General features: G+C 51.8%; 1 protein-coding gene across 6 annotated transcripts in view; it reads left to right on the forward strand.

Moving 5' to 3' along the window:
* The window catches only part of STARD8 (StAR related lipid transfer domain containing 8), a 78,498-nt gene that overhangs the window by 55,090 nt on the left and 1,395 nt on the right, over positions 1-22,013 (forward strand). For 4 of the 6 annotated variants that reach the window (XM_020876589.2, XM_070462021.1, XM_020876592.2 and 1 more), the window contains 12 exons: positions 10,243-10,314; positions 12,427-12,508; positions 13,489-13,552; positions 14,938-16,340; positions 17,036-17,209; positions 18,155-18,314; positions 18,766-18,964; positions 19,370-19,580; positions 19,838-19,952; positions 20,234-20,458; positions 21,442-21,659; positions 21,760-21,936. In XM_020876589.2, the coding sequence (XP_020732248.2) occupies positions 10,243-10,314; positions 12,427-12,508; positions 13,489-13,552; positions 14,938-16,340; positions 17,036-17,209; positions 18,155-18,314; positions 18,766-18,964; positions 19,370-19,580; positions 19,838-19,952; positions 20,234-20,458; positions 21,442-21,659; positions 21,760-21,936 (3,100 nt within the window). The remainder of the gene's footprint in view (positions 1-10,242; positions 10,315-12,426; positions 12,509-13,488; positions 13,553-14,937; positions 16,341-17,035; positions 17,210-18,154; positions 18,315-18,765; positions 18,965-19,369; positions 19,581-19,837; positions 19,953-20,233; positions 20,459-21,441; positions 21,660-21,759; positions 21,937-22,013) is intronic. The other 2 variants (XM_070462020.1, XM_020876590.2) reach the window with 1 other exon arrangement.

Here is a 22,013-nt window from a genome sequence, read left to right on the forward strand (position 1 = left end):
GCTTGGGATGGGAGAGCTAAGTGCTCCTTGAGGCAGAATGCCTCCACCCTCATGCAGTTTATCTTCTATTCTCACATCTTTGGGCCTTGGTTCTTGAATGTATGGTTTCTGCCCTGGGGCAAAGTGGGCTGCCAGTCAGCCAGTCTGCTGAGTTGCAGATGCATGCTCAGTTCTGTGTCCTCACTGTGGAGATGCCAGAGGAGGGGGTGAAGTCGAAGGTCTGCACAATGTTTAGTTGGGAAACAGGACTTCCTATCTAGGTGTTGCCAGAACATGCAGTAGCCCACACCACATAGCACTGGGGAGACTGAGATACAAAGGACCCAGTTGCTGGAGCTCCAGTGGAATGGGGGACACAGTTATGTGCTGTCGAGAAGGTAATGGAAATATTCCGGGGGGCACTTAATTTAACTGGGTGGTAGGGGGTTGGTGAGAGATCAGGGAACGAAGTCTTCATGGGATAGGGTGTCTGACCTCCGTCGTGATAAATAATAGGAATTTGCAGCTTCAAGTGTGGCTGGGTCTTGAGTGTGGAGGTGGTAATCAGTCTGATGTCTGCCCCAGCTGTGGGCAGTGGGGAGCCCATTAGGTTGCAGACTAGGAGTGTGGCCAGGTCAGAGTTGGGCTCTTGGGAGAAGAAGCTGGCAGGATGACCTGTTGGAAGGAGAGCCTGGAGGCTGGGAACTTGCAGGGCTGAAATAATCCAGGCATGAGAACCTGGAGCACGATTGGGCATGGGAAATCGTGGCTGTTGGATGGAAAAATGGATGGAAGTTGGTGCCTAAATACATGAGCAGAAAGAGGACAGAAGTTGGTGCCTAAATACATGAGCAGAAAGAGGACAGACCAGCCTGACTGGAGGTTTAAGCCTTATTGTTTGGTGCCTTTGGAGGCTGGAAATCAGGAGAGCTGAATTGGAAGGGAAAGATGGGTTTGTTCTTGGTCCCCATTGAGGGTTCTCTCTTGAGTCTCCCAGAAGAGAGCATGTAAGAGGAGGCTCCCCTCACACATACTTCTGTTCTGGGTCTAGATTTTGGTGAGTGGCTATTGAAAGATAGATGGAGGTACTGGCTTGCCCAAGGTCATCCGACAGGTTCCTAGTGGAGCTAAGATCAGAATGTAGTTCTCCTGACTTTGGATTCAGTACTCTTTCCACCCATACCACAGTAGAGGGCAGTTCCATCTGCCCCATACCAGTTAGGCTGGCATCTCTTGCCTCCAGGCTGGGAACTGGAAGTGATAGAGTAGCACGTGGATTATTAAAACACCTGTCTTTCCTTGTCTCCTGTGACCTTGTCAGAGCACCTGGGATGGGGTAGGGGACAGGATCCCCTGAGGGCAAGAAAGCTAATGGAGCCTCTGTGGCAGAGCAGGTGACAGCTTTGACCTTCACTTTCACAAGGAAGCCCTGTGCCAGGCAAAATGTCAGCTGTCTGCTTTGGCTCTGCTGCATCAAGTGCTTGCCTAGGAGACCACAGACTGGGCCAATTCTGAACCCGAATTCTCAAGCAGCCCCAGCAGGCCAGAAGTCTGGGTTAGCCACAGGGTCCTCATGGCCCTCCTCCACTTAATGGCTGCATACTGCAGCTTGGGCTATAGCTTTGTGTATGTGTGTGGAGACAGAATACAGTTGAAAATTCCTTGTATCACTTCCATATTTATAAAAACTCCAAAAATGAGAACTGTCACCTCCCCTGGCTGACCCTGAAAGGGGTCCACAGTGTCCAGAGATAAGGGACCTACAGTGAACGTTGCATTCATTCTTCACCTCACTTCTCAGGACATCCCCAAGGTGGGCTGGGGCTGCCTGGAGGTGCTTGAGGCCCCCAGGTAAGGTGGAAGGAAGTTGTTGTTCCTGGTCTGTTACACTTCAGGTCTGGAGTCAAGCTTTCTTTTATTATGGGAAGTGTCCTGTGCATTGTAGGATGTTTAGTAGCATCCCTGGCCTCTAGTCAGTAGATATTAGCAGCATCCTTCCCCAGTTGTGATGACCAAAAATGTCTCCCAACATTGCCCAAGGTCTCCTGTGGTGGTGATGGGTGGGGAGTTAAATTGTCTCTGATTGAGAATTCTTGTGGCCCTGAGGCCATGGCATGGACATGGAGTGTTAGAGAAGGAGGGCCGCACCTGTGAACCTGCCACTGGCCAGCAAGTAGATTTCGTGGCTTCATTTTGTTGCCACCCAGTCCCACAGTAGCTCTAGCTGAGACCAGGGCTCACATCCGAGCAGGTGCAGCAGGGGCCCCGAGTTCTGCCCTGCCACCAGAGGCCAGTCAGTGTCTAGCACTATCAAGCCCGGCTGCTTGACATCAGCAGTCCTTGCTGTGGCACCCCTCCTGCAACGGTTGGAATGTGGGCTAAGAGCTATTTTGGTATCAGTCTCTCTTTCCCCCTCCCCTGGAAGAATCTAGTTAGAGTTGTGATTCCAGCTAAGAGCAGGAGAGACAACCAGTACACCTGACCTCCCAGTGGACAGAGCATGGTAGACCCTGGCATGTCTGCTGCAAGCTCAGGAGGGGAAATCTTGACAGTCACTGCATCCGCGACAACTCTTGGTCTTGGCCCTTGTGAAGGCCCTTCTCCATCAGTCTCCCAGAGAGAGAGGTGCATATCTGGATGGTCACCTGTTGCAGCACCTTTGCCAGGGTCAGTGCAAGTCCCACAGACCCCTTTGTGCAAATTCAAATAAAGTACTGCCTCGGGGCTGAGTGGACACGCTTCTCGTGGTCAAGGCCCCTTAGTGTAATCTTATAGGAGAGTGGAAGGAGCAGGTCACGAGCACTTGGGGTCAGCTGAGATCTGAGCCCTCTGCTGGAAGGCCAACACTTCCTCCTCAAGTGAGGTCCCTCTCTAGGAGTAGAGGTAGGCAGAAGAACTGAGAGGTGCATCAACCAGGAGAAATGATCTGAGAAGCTCTTTGCCGGGACTTGGCGTTTCCCAGGTGCAACAGCAAAGACGAGTGGTCGGTGGCCCCTCTTCCTACTTTGGCGACCAGCTTGGCCTCACAGAGTCCACCCTGGAAACTTGAATTGTCACATAGACAGCAGCCTCCCAGGGCTTTCTTCACCCCTCTGAACAGTGGCTCTTTCCCCTAGGCTTACTGGAGGTGGGAGACACCATGCTGAAACAAATCTTGTTTTGGAGACACCCATCCTGTGTTCACCCTGGAGAAGGAAATGGCAACCCACTCCAGTATTCTTGCCTGGAGAATTTCATGGACAAAGGAGCCTGGTGGGTTACAGTCTATGGGGTCGCAAAGAGTCGGACATGACTGACTGACTATCACTCATCCTGCATTGAGGGCCACGGGGGAGATGCCCTTCCAAATAGGCAGCTAAGTAAGAGAAACGAAACCAAGTTTGTTGAAAGCTGCCTCATGGAATAAGTAAGCTAACTGAATAAATTGCCTTCACAGACACCCGCAGATGTCTATCACATGCATTCACATCACTGTTCATTGGCCCCAAAGAGAGCACGGGCCAGTGATGAGAACAGGCCTGAGTGTAGCCTCTGGATAGAATCTTTCTGAACACCTATGCTGTGGCTTTTTACCAGGTTATGTCTGTTTTGAGCAGTGGTTCTTAATCCTGGGTATGCTTTTAAATCACCTGGAGAGCTCTCAAAAAGAAAACAAAACAAAACTAACTCTATCCCCAGAGAGTCTGATTTAATTGGTCATGATTTAATTGGGCCTCAGGCACTGGCATTTTCAAGTTCTCCAGATTATAATGTGTAGCCCAAATCGAGAGGGGACTGCTCTGGTAGTAACAATAACACTTTGATCTGGGCCTCTGTGGCATCTACCACTTTCTTGTCCTAGGCCCTGGATCTTGCCCAGTCTCAAGGCCTGAGCTGGATTTTGGGTTGGGAGGGAGAAGGCTGAACCAGGACTTGGGCAGCAGCTATCTCACAGCCCACAAGGTAACCAAAGTCATAAAGGGCTTGAGTTCCCCGACAGTGGTGTGAAGAGGGGCGACTGGCGAGTGAAGAGAGTGGCTGGATGAGACCTGAGCTCTGGCAGCTTAGTTGCTGATTGTCTTTTCTTCTCCTAGCTCACTTTCTCACTTCTTTATACCTAGGACACAATGTGAACTGAACTTTAAAGACACTGTGGATACAAAGTTCAAGTTGTCTTAATAAAAGCAGCCCTCTCTGGTGATAACTTTCATACAGCCTCTTTCAAAATCAGACAGAACTCAGTCAGATGCACACAGTAACCTCAGAGGTAGGCAGTAAAGTTGTTAGTCCCCAAATTGTAGATTTGGAAACCAAAGCTTAGAGAGTAAAGCAAGTTGCATATGATGATTTAGGCAGCAAGTGGGAGAGTCAGCTTGATTGGACAAAGCTTTTTCTCCAACTCATTTATCATCTTTGGGTGTTATTGTATTTCCTCAGTGGGAAATAGTGCTGCCTTTTTCCTGAGTACATAAACTCTTCCCTTGTTCATGTAGAGTTTCTCTAAAACAGAAGCCCTGCTTTTCATTGTATCCTTCTCTGTATAGAAAAATGTGCCGGGCTAAGAGGATCCCTGGATGTGGCCTGTGGAAGTATAGGTGTAGATACTGTCATTTACCCTGAGACAGTACACTGCTGCTCGGCTATTTCTTCTTTGTCATTCCCTCTGGGAGATCTGTGAACATGGCCCTGAGGGATGATTGACTCTGGAGCATTCTAGTATGTCCTCTCCCCCAACCCTTGAGGGGCTCGGCTGGGCCCCTCCCCAGGGAATCTCGGCTTAAATCTTAGTGGAATCCAGCTTGTGCCAGCCAGATGCTGTCCCTGACCTGTCCTGGCATATTACCCCAGTCTTGGCCAGCAAAATAGCCTGCAGAATGTAGTAGTTAAAACTGTTGGAATTTGCACATCTGGACACAGGCAGGACCAGGGGCCACAGACATTCCTCCATCACTCATCTCAGCCTGCCCAGCGTCACTCTTCCTGCCAGGCACATAAGGCAATCCTTGGTCTGGGCTCCCTAGGCTCCAGCCCAGGGAGACTGACTACTGGGGATGGGTGGTCACTCCTGGCCCCAGCCTGGACAGACTAGGATTGGTGAGAAGGACAAAGCAAAGCACCTTAGCTCAGCCCTTAATCACTAAGACAAAAGTCCCTGACCGCTCCATCTGGGAGGGAGCCTCAGGGCCTCTCAAGCCTCTGTGAGGTGGTCTATTGTCAGGAGCCCATGTCCCTGACATCCTACCAGGTAATAAGCCATTACATTCTCTAGATTCCTGTCAGGAGGTGCTGCTGGGGATTCATTCAGACCCTGCTTCTAACTCCTTGGCTGCTTTGTCTTTTGGAATTATTGTGGCCTCTTTGATAATTCTGCCTCCTAATCTCACTTCCTTGCGCCATCTAGTTCCAATTCTGACAGAGATATATATGCAGCCACTATCCAGGCCCAGAAAAGAATACTAGTTGGGTCTTTTCCTCCCATTTTCTCTTTTTCCTTGGGACCCTTCTGTCAGTGTTGGGTAGGAACTCTCTGCTGAATGCTCGGTACAATGTGCCAGTGATTTTTATCCCTGGTATTTTATTTAATGTTCTCAGTAGCTGTTAGAGGTGGATTCTATTTTTGTCATTTTACAGAAAAGAATACTGAGTCATAGAGAGGTTAAACAACTTGGCCAAAGTTAGAGAATTGGCTAGTCAGACTGCTTAGTCAGAGAGCAAGTGACTGACCAGGATTTGAACTCAGACTTGTCACTCCACTAGATCAGAAGGGCATAAAAAAGTATGGGGACCTGGAGTTGGTTCCTTTGAATCTAAGCCCTTTGTTTATGTGGCATCTGAAGGCAGGTGCCATAATGCAATGGAAAGAGCACAGGACATGGAATTCAAAGATGGTAGTAATTTCAGTTGTGACACTTAATTCTGTGTGATTTGGTAAAGTCCCTTGGACCATTTCCAGTATGTCCAAATTGTAGCTTTTAAAAAGTACTGATTTGGAGAGTCTTAAGATGATGCTGTGAAAGTGCTGCACTCAATATGCTAGCAAATTTGGAAAACTCAGCAGTGGCCACAGGACTGGAAAAGGTCAGTTTTCATTCCAATCCCTAAGAAAGGCAATCCCAAAGAATGCTCAAACTACTGCACAATTGCACTCATCTCACATGCTAGTAAAGTAATGCTCAAAATTCTCCAAGCCAGGCTTCAGCAATACATGAACTGAGAACTTCCAGATGTTCAAGCTGGTTTCAGAAAAGGCAGAGGAACCAGAGATCAAATTGCCAACATCCGCTGGATCATCGAAAAAGCAAGAGAGTTCCAGAAAAACATCTACTTCTGCTTTCTTGACTACGCCAAAGCCTTCGACTGTGTGGGTCACAATAAACTGTGGAAAATTCTGGAGATGGGAATACCAGACCACCTGACCCGCCTCTTGAGAAACCTGTATGCAGGTCAGGAAGCAACAGTTAGAACTGGACATGGAACAACAGACTGGTTCCAAATAAGAAAAGGAGTATGTCAAGGCTGTATATTGTCACCCTGCTTATTTAACTTATATGCAGAGTACATCATGAGAAACATTGGGCTGGATGAAGCACAAGCTGGAATCAAGATTGCCAAGAGAAATATCAATAACCTCAGATATGCAGATGATACCACCCTTACGGCAGAAAGTGAAGAGGAACTAAAAAGCCTCTTGATGAAAGTGAAAGAGGAGAGTGAAAAAGTTGGCTTAAAGCTTAACATTCAGAAAACTAAGATCATGGCATCTGGTCCCATCACCTCATGGGAAATAGATGGGGAGACAGTGGAAACAGTGTCAGACTTTACTTTTCTGGGCTCCAAAATCACTGCAGATGGTGACTGCAGCCATGAAATTAAAAGACGCTTACTCCTTGGAAGGAAAGTGATTACCAACCTAGATAGCATATTAAAAAGCAGAGACATTACTTTTCCAACAAAGTCTGTCTGGTCAAGGCTATGGTTTTTCCAGTGGTCATGTATGGATGTGAGAGTTGGACTGTGAAGAAAGCTGAGCGCCGAAAAATTGACACTTTTAAACTGTGGTGTTGGAGAAGACTCTTGAGAGTCCCTTGGACTACAAGGAGATCCAACCAGTCTATCCTGAGGGAGATAAGTCCTGGATGTTCATTGGAAGGGCTGATGCTGAAGCTGAAACTCCAATACTTTGGCCACCTCATGCAAAGAGTTGACTCATTGGAAAAGACCCTGATGCTGGGAGGGATTGGGGGCAGGAGGAGAAGGGGACGACAGAGGATGAGATGGCTGGATGGCATCACCGACTTGATGGGCATGAGTTTGAGTAAACTCTGGCAGTTTGTGATGGACAGGGAGGCCTGGCGTGCTGCGATTCATGGGGTCGCAAAGAGTCAGACACAACTGAGTGACTGAACTGAACTGAACCACAGATCAATTAAATTGGCCTCTGGGGGTGGGACTCCCAGGGATTGGTATTTTTACAAAGCTTCCTAGTTGATTCTAATGTGCATCCAAGGGTGAAAATCCCTTAGCTAGGTGATTTGTGCCAGTGCCTCCCAAACTCTAATGTGCATGCAGATCACCCAACACGGACTTAAATGTAGATTCTCTTTCAGGAAGTCTGAGATTCTGCCTTTCTAACAAGTTTCAAGGTGAAGCCAATGCTGCTAGTCCAATGATCACACTTTGAATAGCAGGAAGCTAGAGGGCTCTAAGGGCTTCCCTGGTAGCTCAGCTGGTAAAGAATCTGCCTGCAATGCAGGAGACCCTGGTTTGATTCCTGAGTCAGGAAGATCCTCTGGAGAAGGGCTAGGCTACCCACTCCAGTATTCTTGGGCTTCCCAATGCGGGAGACCTGGGTTCAATCCCAGGGTTGGGAAGATCCCCAGGAGGATGGCAACCCACTCCAGTATTCTTACCCGGAGAATCCCCATGTACAGAGGAGCCTGGCGGGCTACAGTCCATGAGATCGGAAAGAGTTGGATGAGACCGAGCGACTAAGCACAACACAGCACAGAGGGCTCTACATACGAATGAAAAGTCTTGGCACCCACCTGAGTGAGCTGGTTCCCTTCCCACCAACCCTGGCCAGGGCTACTGCTAAGCATTAGAGGAGTGGGCAGCCTTCCCTTCTCCCACGGGCCCTTGTGACTCAGGTGAAAGGTGCAGATGTGTAAGATCAGGACTTTGTTCCTGCCGTCTTCCACCTCCTCCAGGCTCAGGAAGGGCATCCGGATGCATCTTCCTCTGCCGCCTCCTCCTTGTTCTGTCTCTAGCCATGAGTGACCAGGGGCTACAGTGGTCTTCGAGTGTGTGTTCCTGACATTCAGACCTGATCCTGAAGGGTGGTCCCCCTGCCTGGGGTGTCCTTTTCCCCAGGGGCTGGTAGAAGCAAGAGACAGGGAAGTGGCTGTGGCAGCTGACTCAGCTGTCCTACCAGCAAAACCATGTCCGTCAAATGCAGCCTGGGCTGGAGTGAAGTTCCTTAGGGCTGTTCTCACTGTGTCCCCAGATCACCACTGACCTAGAGATCCAGATCCTTTTCTGGTCTTGCATTGCCCCCTGCCAGAGGGGCTGAGGTACTGCTAGCTGGGTTCTGTGGGAGCAAACACTTTCCAGTACCTCTCAGAGGTCCTTGTGATTCTTAGATCTCTGTCGTAGGTTAGAAGGTTATGGTGACGTAAAACACTTGTGCACACAGACGCAGGTGTGGGTACAGACTGAGGCGCCTGAGGGGGAGTGTATCCAGGTGCATGGTCCCACACTGTTCTGTGTGGATCACAGACATGAGCAAACTTGGCTACGGTTACTTGCAGAGACAGATACTGGGACGGCAGCAGCTAATGCACACGCTTTCAGAAATGCAGGGTGTTCATCCCCACCCCTTCCCTGTTGGCCCATTAAGCCCTCAGGGGCTCCAGAAGCCACAGAGCCTTTTCTTCTCTGCAACAACCCCTCATTAGTGACCCTTGGGGAGCCTATCTTTTTTCAACCAACTTCCACCTTCCCACATTCTTCCTTCCCTTGTCTACCCATCTAGCATCTCTGAAATATGTTTGTGTCCTTTACCTTATGATTCCTGGCTGCCAGAATCTCATCTTGGATTTCCCTGTGGGAGAGCACTGGCGAGAGAGCTCTTCCTGTCTTGGAAAATCCCCGCCAGTCTCCTTGGAGGCTCCTGGTTATAGTCTCTAAGGAAGTGGTAGAAATGTGGGGGCAGGACTCCATGGGCCGAACAGCTCTGCAGAGGCAGCAGCCTCTCTGTGGCCCCAACATCAATGATAGCTCCCATGGTCCCAACCTGGTACCATGGGTGGGGAACTGGGCAGTCCCAGGGTTCTGCTGCAGGTACTCAGCCTGCCATGGCCAGGAGGCCCTCCACTGTGGCTTTAGTCCACCTGCAAGTCTCCACTGAGGCTAGCAGGGGTACCCCACCCTGTGCCAGACACTCCCAGGGCAGAGTTGGGAGGCTAACTCAACCATTGCCCTCCAAGACTCCCATAAGCCAGCACTGTCAGCTGGACAGTCAGCATTGTGTTGTGCCACAAAGAGGCCAAGCCATGGGGGAGGGCTGGAGCAGTCCAGGGAAGCCCCATGGGGATAGAGGCATCCCCACCTGGACTTTGGTGATGGGAGAGGAAGAGCTGCCTTGTTAGAAGGGGTCGGAACCTTGAGTAGGAGTCACACTGAGCTTGGACTCTGGCCTCTGCACTACTGCCTTATTGTGTGAGACTTGTAGATAAGCCCTTCCTTTCTGAACCTGTTTGGATATATGTACAATGAGCATATTAAAATACAGCTTATGGTGTGTGTTTAATGAGATTTGTTATCAGAATGCTGGGGAATATTAGGTATGATGATGGAGAACAGAATAATGCTGTTGAACATTTTGTATCCCTAGCTGGACCTGGGCTGTGGAAGGGGATGCCTCCCTGGTGGTGGGGGAAGGAGGGGATGTAGACACAATGGTGTTTTCTTCCCCTGGCAGTATTCCTTGACCCCAGATGTCACTTGGAGTTGTTGCTGGTGGTGGTCCTTTTCTTGGGCAGAGAATACAGTATGAGAGAGGTGTCCCATCACATCCAGGGAGTAGGGTTTGGGGAGCAGAGGGGAAATTCTAGCTGTGACATGGAGTAAATGTGCTAGCCCCTTTGTGCTTCTGTTGTCATTTCCAGGTCACCAGAGCTATAGGTGCCTCCCTGCTGGAGGTTCAAGGGTGCATACCCCGGGTGGCTTGCCGCCAGCACCTGCTAACCTTCCTCTGCTTGTCTCTCTTCCTCTCATCTGTTTTAGAAGCTGAGGCCAAAAAAGCATGCAGATGGCTCCGAGCAACAGGATTCCCTAAGTATGCTCAGCTTTTTGAAGGTAAGGTCACTCAGTGGTTCCCCCTGCCCCACCCCAGAGTTGCCTTATCCCTCATTTTTCAGTTGGAACATGGGGCCCATAAGAATTTTTTTCTCCCACCACACAAGAAGCTGTTTATCCTGGCCTACTCCCATAGTTACAACCTCTTTCCTGTCTTTTCTCCTGCCTGCTCATCAGCTCTCACAAGTTCTGGGGTCTCCAATATGTTAAAGTGCCTTGTCTTAAGCAGGGCCGCTGCACTGCACAGCTCCCAAGGACGGTATTTATGTAGATGTAACATGGAGGGTGCACTCTAGCAACACTGCTTTCACCTTCCCTCCCAATGGCCTTATTTCTCTGCTTTCCTTCGTTTTTCTGTTTTTCTCTAGAGTTAGTTCATACTTGCTGTTTCCATTCTTCCCACATCCCCGCCTGTACCTTGGCTTCATTCCCACCTCGCTAACAAAACAGTCCTTGTCACGTTCACCAGGGACCTACATGTGGTCAAATTCAGTGGCCACTTCTCAGACCTGACTTAATCTCTCAATAGCGTTCAGTGCAGTTGGCCACTCCAGCTCCTGGACTGCCCTCTTCTCCCAGCTTTCTTGCAGCCACTCTCAGTCTCCTTTGCTGGCTCAGCTTCCTCTAACTGCTCCTCATTGTTAGAATGTCCCAGGGCTCTGTCCTAGCCCTTCTTCTCTCTGGACATTTATCTATGAGGAGATCCTTTTCTGAGCACCATGTATATTCTGATGACTCCCCAATGTCTCTCTGTCCAGACCTTAGGCCCAAACTCCATATTTATCTCTTCAACTCTCAATTCAGTATCTTCACTCAGCTGTCTGACAGCTCAGATGTTACCACCTGATGGCGCCACCACCACTTAAGCCTCACATCCCAGCATCATCCTCTGGTTCTCTTTTCCTTTGTGCCTGTATCTAACCCTTTAGCAGGACCCTGCTCCCTCCAGACTATATCTTGAATCAATCCACTTCATACCACCTTAACTATCACATTAGTGTGACCTCGCCCAGCGTAGTGCTACAGCCTCCTTTCTACACTACGTCCTCTACTCTGATGTTCAGCAGCTAGAGTGACCCAGGGAGTGCAGGCCTGACCACCGTATACCCCAGGAGTGCAGGCCTGACCACAGTATACCCCACTCCACTCTGTTACTCCTCCGTGGGCTTCATGGCACACCCAAAATGAGCTGAGAGGCAGCCCTTTGTTCCAGCCAACAAAACTGCATCACCCACTTTTCACATGCTTCTCTCCACTTTGCTCACTACTCTCTGGGTTCGTTTCTACCACTTGCTCACACCAGATTCTCGCCCTCCTTGGAACCTTAGTTTTGGTCCTGCTGGAGACTTTCTCCCAGACTCTTTGCCCAGTTGGCCCCTTCTTGCTCTTCAGGGCTCAGCTCAGAAGTTACTGCCTTAGTAAGGGCTCTCTTTACCCCGTCACCCTGGCTCATGTCTTTGCTAGCATTTGTAACAGCATAGTTTGTTTCTCTCACATACTGTTCACCATCTGTTGCCCCTGTGAGAGTGCAAACTCCATGAAAGCTTGGATCATTTTTGTCTCATTCACTGTTGTGTCCAGTGCCTAGCAGAAAGTTAGTGCTCAATTAACATTTGTAAATGAGTTCATGGACTTGTTTTGCTAATAGGCAGAGAACTGTGAGATTTTGCAGGTATTCTCTCCTCTTCCTTCACTCCTTCCTCACTCCCTTTCCCTTCTCAAACCCTAGAGAGCAGGTGCTCTTGCTCTGAGCAGAAGGGAAAGGGAGCTATTGTTTGACTGCACAGTGTCCTTCTTCTTTCTCTGGTCCCCCTGGTTCACCTTGGGCCAGGGAGGAGGTTCTCTGTCTTGAGCAGCTTCCCGCATGGACCTGCCTCACTGACTGATGGGTCCTCTTGTCCAGCTCGACTTTTCTGTCTTCTCCTTGATCTTCCCCCTGCGGCCAACCATGAGCTCCCTGGGTCCCTCCTTCACTGCATCCTTTCTCTTCCTCCTCAGCTCTCGCCTGCCTGCCTCCCCGCTGCCTGGGCCCCCTTCTTCTCACTGAAGGGTCCCTGGCACTGAGTTTCTAACCTGCTTCCCTCGACTCATCTGTTTTTCTCTGCCATACAGAAGGTTTGTTTCCCGTGGATATTGGCTCTGTGAAGAAGGACCACAGTTTTCTGGACGAGGACTCTTTGGGGGCCCTGTGCAGGTAGGGGTGCTAAGGGCTAGGCCTTGGGAGGTCATGGGCCTGGCTTGGGGCTTCCTCATGGGAAAAAAGCCATCCTTGTCCCCCCTGACAGAGTAACCTGCCTATTAACAAAGCTCATCTGCTGCTCTCATGCTCTTCACTCTTCACTCTGTCTCTGTGCCTGTGATATCCTCACCACCCACCCCCAGGCACTAGAAAGCCAAGGTCTTTGGCCTTTTTTCCCTTCAGTTAGAGCCTCCAAACATTCCTCTAATTTGTCCCCCTCTACTTTTTGAGGCCAAACCATGACTTCTTGGATCCATCCTTCTAACTGGCCTTCCTGTCTTCCATCTCTGCGTTCCCCTTCTTGCTCTGATCCAACCCCACAAGAGCCACCAGAGTCAGCTTCCCAGGGAGTGCTCCTCTGCTTGAAATATGTCGCTGTCTGCAGAAAGAAGTCTAAAGATTTTTAGCATGACACCTGAGGCCTTTTGCAACATGGTTCTGACCAACCTTATCAGCCTCAGTCCTCCCCTCACACATGCACTGGTCTGTTTACTGACCATTTCCCTCTCTACCTTGTCACAGGCTTTGGTTGACGACTGGGATAGGAGTCTCTGTTTCTCTCTCTCGATCCAAATCCCATTTCTGTTCTCCAGCAAGACTTATCTCTGACTGCACCCCCCTGCTTCATGGAAGTTGCTCATCCCACCCTCTGTGTGCCCTCTATGCCTTCTGTCTATTCTGTTCTTGAATGTGTCCCATCTCTGTAGTGGTTGTTTTTTTTTTCTCACATCTATAAGTTTCTAGAAGACAAGAGCCCATAATCTCTACAGCATCATGTCTAGCACTGAAACCTTCATGAACACAGGGACTTGGGAGATGTTTTGATGTCTTGAATATGTGAAGCAGTAGACAGCATCTTCCTAGTGTCTAGGCTAGTCCCTGCAGGCTCAGTGGCTTGTGACCCTTGGGTGAACCCTGCTTTACGTTACTTGCAGGAGGCTGATGACCTTGAACAGTTGTGCCTCGATGAAACTGGAGGTTCATTTTCAATGCAAGCAGGTGAGTTAGGGCAAGGATAGGGTCTGTGGTCTTGTGGCATCATGGGGAACCCAGAACATACACAAACCACTTATGAAACTAGTTCCAGTGTCCTAGGAGTCTGGGCTGTCTGGTGTGGTGCCTTGCTCCAGCCTGGGAGTAGAATGTAGGGGGCTTTATGAGGCTGCTGGGTTTCGGCTAGCCTGGTCTCAAAGTTGGGATGTGAGAAAAAGTACCCTGACCTGTGGCATCACTCAGCCTTATCAGCCCACTACTCCCTCCTGGATTTTCTAATAACTTGACCTAGTGATGGCCATTCCTCAGGGAAGTCTATCTGCCTATATGCCTTCTCTGTGATGGCAAAAATTCCTTGACTAGGGGGCAGAGACAGAATAATGTGATGGAAAATCATGGCCCATATGATCTTAGAAGATCTTAGAAGTCAGGATGTCCAGTCTCACTTCTTGAAGTCTTACCACACTAAGCCTCATTTTCTCCAGCTCTACAATGAATTGAGGGCAGCATTAATACCCTCCAAAAACTTTTCTGACTCTGCTAGTCTGGGATTGCAGAAACTAAGATGGCTCTGGGTCTGCATGTAGCCCTGGAAGGTGGGGAAATGAACCTGTCCTTCCCTGAGGTCAGACTTAATGGGTTTTCTCTGGAGATTTTTCCACCAAAGTCCTGCCGTCAACAGGTCGCCAGGGAAATGGGAGACCTTGGGCTCCTAGCCCCAGCTCTGCACTGACTTTTCAGTGACTTTAGACAAGCCTCTTCCCCTCTCTGGGCCTCAGATTCCCCACTTTGCAAAGTAGAAAACTAGAAAATGTAAAATATCCTCTCTAGCTCTGGCATTCTGGGATTCTTATATAAGACTATAGCCTCAAGACTCGCTGGGAGGCTGCTGAGGACAGGATGTCAGGATGCTTGGATTCCAGCCCTGCTGTGTCACTCACTTGAAAGTGAAATTGTTAGTCCCTCAGTTATGTCTGACTCTTTGCAACCCCATGGAATATAGCCCTCCAGTCTCCTCTGTCCATGGGATTCTCCAGGCAAGAATACTGGAGAGGGTTGCCACGCCCTTCTCCAGAGGATCTTCCTGTGACATTGTATGACCTTGGGCAAGCAGCTTCTCATTTGTTTGGGTTTCCCTGTCTGTAAAATGTGTAGGGATTTGATTGATCAGATGACCACTGCCCTGCATCCAGGCTTTCTCCACGACTCCTGGCTTCTTCCAGCACTCCCAGAGTGCCGAGGAGTGCCTCCCACTCCGAGGATGTGTTCTCAGTCAGAGAGCAGGGCCCTTTGCCCCCAAGTCCCCAAAGAGTTTGGAGGCAGAGAATGGAGCCCAAGAAAGGGCTTGTGGACTGGCCACCTGTGACCCTACCCTGTGATGCCCTTCTCAGAATGAAGACTCAGAGGAGGAAGAGCACTGTACCATCAGCAACCACTGGACCTTTGAGCGAGAAAGTAAGCAGTGGTCTCGCGTGGGTTCCTCTGACTTGTCGGCCCCACCAAGCCCTGGCCTGCCAGTGACCTCTGGCTGTGAGGGCGTCCTCACTGAGCTTAGTGCCACCTCCCTGCCTGCTGTCACTGTGAGCCTACCACCTGAGCCAGCGGATCTGCCCTTGCTAGGCCGTTCTTCCAGCCCAAGTCACTGGCCCTTCCTCAGCCCCACTCGGGGCCAGAAGGGCCCCCAGGACAAAACCAAGAAGCACCGTTCCCAGAGCTTCCTCAAGCACCTTGAGTCTCTGAGGTGGAAAGAAAAGGGTGGAGGCCGGCAAGCAGATCTGGAGCACAGCTCAGTCACCTCAGAGAAGGTTGCCAAAGCCTCCTCTTTCCGAAGTCGCCATGGCTTCCTCTATCGGGCCAAGAACCGGGCGGCCACCTCAGCCAGTGGCAGTGACGCTGAGACTCAGAGGGCCTGGAAGGCCTGGCCTGTGGCCATGTTCCAGCATCCTCAGCGGGCACGCCGGGGTGATTGCCTGGTGCATGTGCCCAGAGACCACAAACCAGGCACATTCCCTCGCTCCTTGTCCATTGAGAGCCTGTGCCCTGAGGATGGACACCACCTGGCAGATTGGCAGCCAGGTAGGCACTGGGGCTATGAAGGGCGCCGGGGCTCCTGTGGCTCTACAGGCAGCCACACCAGCATCTATGACAACATGCCGGAGCTGTATCCAGCTGAGCCTGTACTGGCTGGGGCCGAGGCTGAAGAGGAGGAGGAGGAAGGTGGGGACAGCTACACTCACCTGGATGACATCCTTCAGCACGTGTGGGGGTTGCAGCAGCGGGTAGAGCTCTGGTCTCAGGCCATGTGCCCAGACCTGGGGCCTGGAGATAAGGAAGAAGAAGAGGAGGAGGAAGTAGAGGAGGAGGCCACTTCAACAGTAGAAATAGCCACCGATGGAGTGGAAGGCCAGTCCAGTGAGGCTCGGACCCAGGGAGAGGCTCCAGCCCTCAGGGAGTCCCTAGCCCTGGGCCAGGTGGATGTGCAACTTGGAGTCCTGGCTCAGCCTCAGACCCCCGCCAAGGCTGAGTTCCTGGCACAGACAGAGGCTGGGGCCCCAAGCTTTGCCCAGGATCATGAGGAGGAGACACATTCAGGGGGGGAACCAACCTCTTCCTCCAGCCTGTCTGTGGAAGAAGGACACATTTCCGACACTGTGGCCTCCTCCAGTGAGCTGGATAGTAGCGGGAACTCCATGAACGAGGCTGAGGCTACAGGGTCCCCGACTGGACTCCAGACATCAGTACCCCGTGAGCGACGAGATTCAGGTGTCGGGGCCTCACTTACCAGACCCTGCAGGTGGGAGTTCAGGGTAAGGGTGGGGCAGGGCTTCTGTTGTCTCTCTCTTTCTCCCTTCTCCCTTTCCCTCCCCCTCCTCTCATCTCTTCCCTTACCCCTTTTCTCCCCTCCCTTCCTTATCCCCCCTCCATATCCCCCCTTCCTGCTGTCAATTTTTTAGTCACAAGGCGCAGGGGAAAGTTCTTAGGGGCTGAGTGATTGCCTGCCAGCAGCCAGTCCCAGAAGAGAAAGCGAAAGAGTACGGGACTCAGGAATCTAGAATGTAAGCTTTAGGACCTGCCTCTGCTATGGCCTGTGCAAACTGTAGCTCCTTTTGGGTTTTAGTTAGCCCATGTGTAAATCAAGGGCATTGCAGGAGATGGTCACTGATCCCTAGCTTCACTATTCTGGGTTTCTCAGAGCAGCCCCTCCCCTGCAGTCTTGAATGGAAGAGGGGCTCATACTGCTTGCTGGCACTAGATGGGCCTGATCTCTGTACCACCCTCCCTGACAACATCTTGGCCTCTGAGCAGCCCTGGAAATCAAGACTAAGCTTCCTCCACCCTAGAGCCCTGCAGCAGTGCTGACAGTGGTCCCATCTCTTTGTATATTTTCTCTTTGGCGGGGGGAGGAAAAGGACCAGAAGAACACAACTTTTCCTAAGGTTTGCTGAAACCTGCTCCTCCAGCCTTCTCTACCCCCTCGCCCCTCACTAGGAAGCTCCGTTGGCACAGCTTTCAGAACTCTCACAGGCCCAGCCTCAACTCGGAGTCACTGGAGATCAACCGGCAGTTTGCCAGCCAGATACACCTCCTGCACAAGGGCTCACTGCTGCGGCTCACCACTTTCATGGAGAAGTACACCATCCCCCATAAACAGGGCTGGGTCTGGTGAGTCCTCCTGGGCCAGAGTGGGCACTGAGCTGCTTATCCAGGTCTTAGATCCCTCCCTGCCCCACTCCATGGTCCTGTGAGGGTCACCCTCAGATGGTGGGTCAGGCAGGCAGAGCCCCTATGTCAGTGGACTGGTGGGATGTGCTGGGAAACTGGAGAGACCAGCATGACTCTGGGTGCCTTATGTATGTCTGTGGGAGATGCATGTGGGATTTACATGAGTGTGTGCCATGAATGAGGAGGGGGTGAAGGGGGTACCTCTTCTATCCCAATTTCCATGCTGCCACCAAGGAGAATGTCCTGAAATGAAGCTTTGGTGGTCATTTTCCTGACAAAACCCTGCTGTGGCTCTCTATTGTCAAAGAACAAGGTCCAGTTTCCTTCCCATCATGATCCTTTCACGTTTCGACCCTGCCTCATCTGTCAGGGTCTTTACCCTACCACACCCAAACAACACCACCATTCAGGCCAGCAGACCAGTCACCCTTCTCTGAATGTAGAATCTGGTTCCTGCCTCTTTACCTTTGGCCATGCTCTTCTCTCTGCCTGGAATGTCTTCTTTTCCCTATTTCTCCTCTGGGACAATGATTACCTATACCTCAAGAACTGGCTGAATTTCTACCTTCCCTATGAAGCCTTCCCTGACCTGCTAGGTACAGTTCCTCTCCCTTGTGGGTCTTCCTTAAGTTCTTGGCTCACTTCTGGCCATGTGTATTGTCACTGCCTGTCAATGCAGTCGTCTCCTTGACCAGACTGAGAGCTCCTCGTGTTCCTCTGGGACTCCCTAGGACTGGGTCTAGGGTGGGTGCTCAATGAATGTTGACTCTGGGCAGATGGCATGTTTCTTACCCCACCTGAGTCCCCAAGACTGGAGACAGTCTCCAAGCTGTGTCTGGGCCTACCCTGTCCCCATTCCTGGTCTTTTATCTCTCCCTTGAATAGGTCAGTCCCCAAGTTCATGAAGAGGAACAAGACACCGGACTACCGGGGCCAGCAGGTATTTGGGGTGCCGCCCCTCATTCATGTGCAGCGCACAGGCCAGCCACTGCCCCAGAGCATTCAGCAAGCCATGCGCTACCTGCGTAGCCAGTGCCTGGACCAGGTGAGGCCTTCCAGGGAGCATGAGAAGAGATGGCAATGGAAAAGATGTCCAAGGCTGAGGGATTGGGGAGGGGAGCCACTCTGGCCTTTCCCCTGGGTTGGGCTGGCCCAACGGAGACTTTTCCTATACTCATGAAGGCCAAAGAAGGATGGACTCAAGCTCCCTTTCACCTGGCTCTTGGCCAGCTTTTTTTCTCACCCAAGTGCAGTAGCCCCCATCTACCAGGAGCCTGCCTTAGGCTAGGACCTTGTTTTCCTACACATCTCCCCTAAGGCCATCTCTCTCCTTGAACCCAAAGCTATAAAAACCCATCTCTTTGATTTTTCCACTTCTCTCCTACCCTGCCTAGCAGGAAGCTTGCCAGGCTTGGGGGTCTCTGGGGTGGCCTACACTCCTGACACCCAGTCTATGGCTGGCCTCACAGTCTCCTTCCCTCCCCTGCACGGGCCAGGTGGGCATCTTCCGCAAGTCTGGGGTGAAGTCCAGGATCCAGAACCTGCGTCAAATGAATGAGACCTCCCCTGACAATGTCTGCTATGAGGGCCAGTCGGCCTATGATGTGGCTGACTTACTGAAGCAGTATTTCCGGGACCTGCCCGAGCCCATCTTCACCAGCAAGCTTACTACCACTTTCCTGCAGATCTACCAGCGTGAGTCACCCACCTATCCCCAGTAACTTGCCAGGTTCTCAGCCTTCCTGAATCCTAGAGTTTGTCTAAGATAAACCTTGTGCAGGCAAGTATAGCCATGCCCATGAGCTCAGTGAACGATTTTCTATGCCAAGTTGTAAGGTTGTTAAAGACCACATTCTATTCCCCAAACCCATTATATGGAAGGATAGACTGAGGCCCTGAAGAAAGGCAGGGACTTCCACAAGGGTACACTTCATATTAGACCTGGGCTTGATCTAGCACCCAGAGACCCCCACCCCCCCACCCCCAGAGTCCACCTTCCCCCTTACCAATTTCACTTTGGGACTGCTGTGCCTTCTACATTCCTGGAATGCAGAGGCTCTTGGGGAGTAAGGAAGCCCTTCTGTCATGCCTTCCTCACAGTCCTCCCCAAGGATCAATGGTTGGCAGCCACACAAGCCGCCACCTTGCTGCTCCCCGATGAGAACCGAGAGGTACTACAGACCCTGCTCTATTTCCTAAGTGACATTGCCTCTGCTGAGGAGAACCAGATGACAGCCGGTAACTTGGCAGTGTGCCTGGCACCTTCTATCTTTCACCTCAATGTCTCCAAGAAGGATAACCCCTCACCCAGGTGAAACAGGGCAGGGCATGGCAGGGAGGGTTTGGGGCTCATTGGCTTTTTGGCCCTGGTTGGCTGGCACTGCAGTTCCCAAGCACCACCACAAGGGGTCAGTCTGACTCTTCAGGGGCCTGGGACTGGTTGGATGCTGTGAAGCAGGGGCTTGAAAAGGGCAACAGATTGTTTTGTGTTCAGGACTGGCAAGCAGGCTTCTGGGGAGCTTGTCTTGTGCCCTTGTGCCATCCTCTCTTCGTGGCCCTTCCCTCCAGGATCAAGAGCAAACGCAGCCTAGTTGGCCGGCCAGGCCCTAGGGACTTGAATGAGAACATGGCTGCCACCCAGGGCCTATCACACATGATCAGTGACTGCAAGAAACTTTTCCAGGTGAGTCACTCTAGGCCATGGTGCCTACTTCCCAGACCCAGTAGAACCAACATACCTGACCTTTGCACCCTAAATCAGGGATAGGGACAATCTTGACCACCTATGCCTCAATCTCCTGCTTTCAGCTCTTCCCCTACAGTTTTTCATCTACCACCCTGCAGCAGCCAGACCTCTGCTCCCTTAAAATGAACCTGGCAGACCCCACAGGCTCTAGGACTGGGGGTCCCTGACCCTCTGCCACTCTCCATGGCCCCCAACCCAGCCTGTGTATGCTCTCCCAGGTGCCCCAAGACATGGTGCTGCAACTGTGTGGCTCCTACAGTGCAGCTGAACTCAGCCCTCCAGGCCCAGCCCTGGCTGAACTGCGGCAGGCCCGGGCTGCTGGTGTAAGCCTGAGCCTCTATATGGAAGAGAGCATCCAGGAGCTACTGCACAATGCTGCTGAGCGCTTCAAGGGCTGGATGAGCATGCCGGGGCCCCAGCACACAGAGCTGGCTTGCAAGAAGGTGAGGACCTTGCTGCCCAGGCTGGCCATGGGACCAGGAGGGGACAGAGCACAGACTGTGTGCAAGGATCCCCAAGGAAGGAGCTGCCCCGCCTCTCACTGTGCTTCTGCACGGAGAATGGAGAATGGCAGGCAGCAGAGCAAGCACCGTAAGGAAGTGAGAAGCAAACGAGACCAGGGCTCTGTCTTGGGGAGCACCTGCTGGCATTACCTTCCCAAAGGCCTGCTTCAGACAGGTCACTACTTTTAGAGCCTCACTCCCATCCCTCCCTGCACCGCAGTCATGCCAAGCTCCTTACATTTCCACCTTAGTGCTTCTTGCCGCTGCTGTTCTTCTGCCAGGATGAACTTGCCCCAAGCATTATATTTCCCCAGCCATTTTCAGCCCCAATTTGATATGCCCCCTCCTCCACTCAAAGGCTCCAGTCATGCTCCAGGCTGGAGGTGACTTTTCTCTGTCCTTCTTTACATGAGCCATGTTCTTTCTCCAATTCTGATTATAAGTAAGGCCACAAGTCCGAGGTTTGCCATGGTCATAGTAAAAACCCCCTCACAGGATCAGGGTAAGAGGCTTGTATAGGGCCTGGTACATGCAAAAGGCACCAGGAGTGGCAGCTTTTGTTGCTTTGCACGTGCTCCACTTTCCACGCTAGGTGGGGGAGTTCATTGAGGATGACCACCATCTTCGGTTCCAGAAATTCCAAGCACTGTGCCCAATTGCTTGGTAGAGCCTAGTAGGCCTTGGAGAATATGTGTCCTGTCATCTTTTTGTGCTCTTGAGCAGGCAGAGGAGCAGAAATCTGGAAAGGAGAAAGAGGACAGGAAACACAGGGCTGGTCTGTCTGGATCTGGCTGGGGTTAGCAGAGTAGCCCTGCAGCCTTCCCTTGTTGGGGGCTGGAGTGAGGGCAGGCCGGTGCCCAGGGGTGGAGTGGGAGTTCTCCAGCCCTGACAGCTGCCCCTGTCCCCACTCTTGTGGCTCACAGGCACCAGACGGGCACCCACTGCGTGTGTGGAAGGCATCCACAGAAGTGGCAGCCCCTCCAGCTGTGGTGCTACACCGTGTCCTGCGGGAGAGGGCCCTCTGGGATGAGGATCTTCTGCGGGCCCAGGTGTTGGAAGCCCTGATGCCGGGTGTGGAGCTGTACCACTACGTCACTGACAGCATGGCACCTCATCCCTGCCGCGACTTTGTGGTGCTCCGGTGAGGGGCTTGAACTGTCACGCTTCCGTGCTTGGGGGACTGGGGAGGTGGGGAGGAAACCGATGCCAGGAAGCTGAATGTGTGCATCCCTTCCCCACAGGATGTGGCGCTCTGACCTGCCCCGTGGGGGTTGCCTTCTCGTGTCTCAGTCCCTGGATCCTGAGCAACCTGTGCCGGAGTCAGGGGTACGGGCTCTGATGCTCACGTCCCAGTACCTCATGGAACCCTGTGGCCTGGGCCGCTCCCGGCTCACTCACATCTGCCGTGCTGACCTCAGGTACAAAGCCCCCTCAGCCCTGGTACCCCCCCCACCGCCCCGCCCCATGCTCCTGATCCTAGGAGGCAAGTCCTATC

Source organism: Odocoileus virginianus, chromosome X (assembly GCF_023699985.2).
Source record: "Odocoileus virginianus isolate 20LAN1187 ecotype Illinois chromosome X, Ovbor_1.2, whole genome shotgun sequence".
NCBI lineage: Eukaryota > Metazoa > Chordata > Mammalia > Artiodactyla > Cervidae > Odocoileus > Odocoileus virginianus.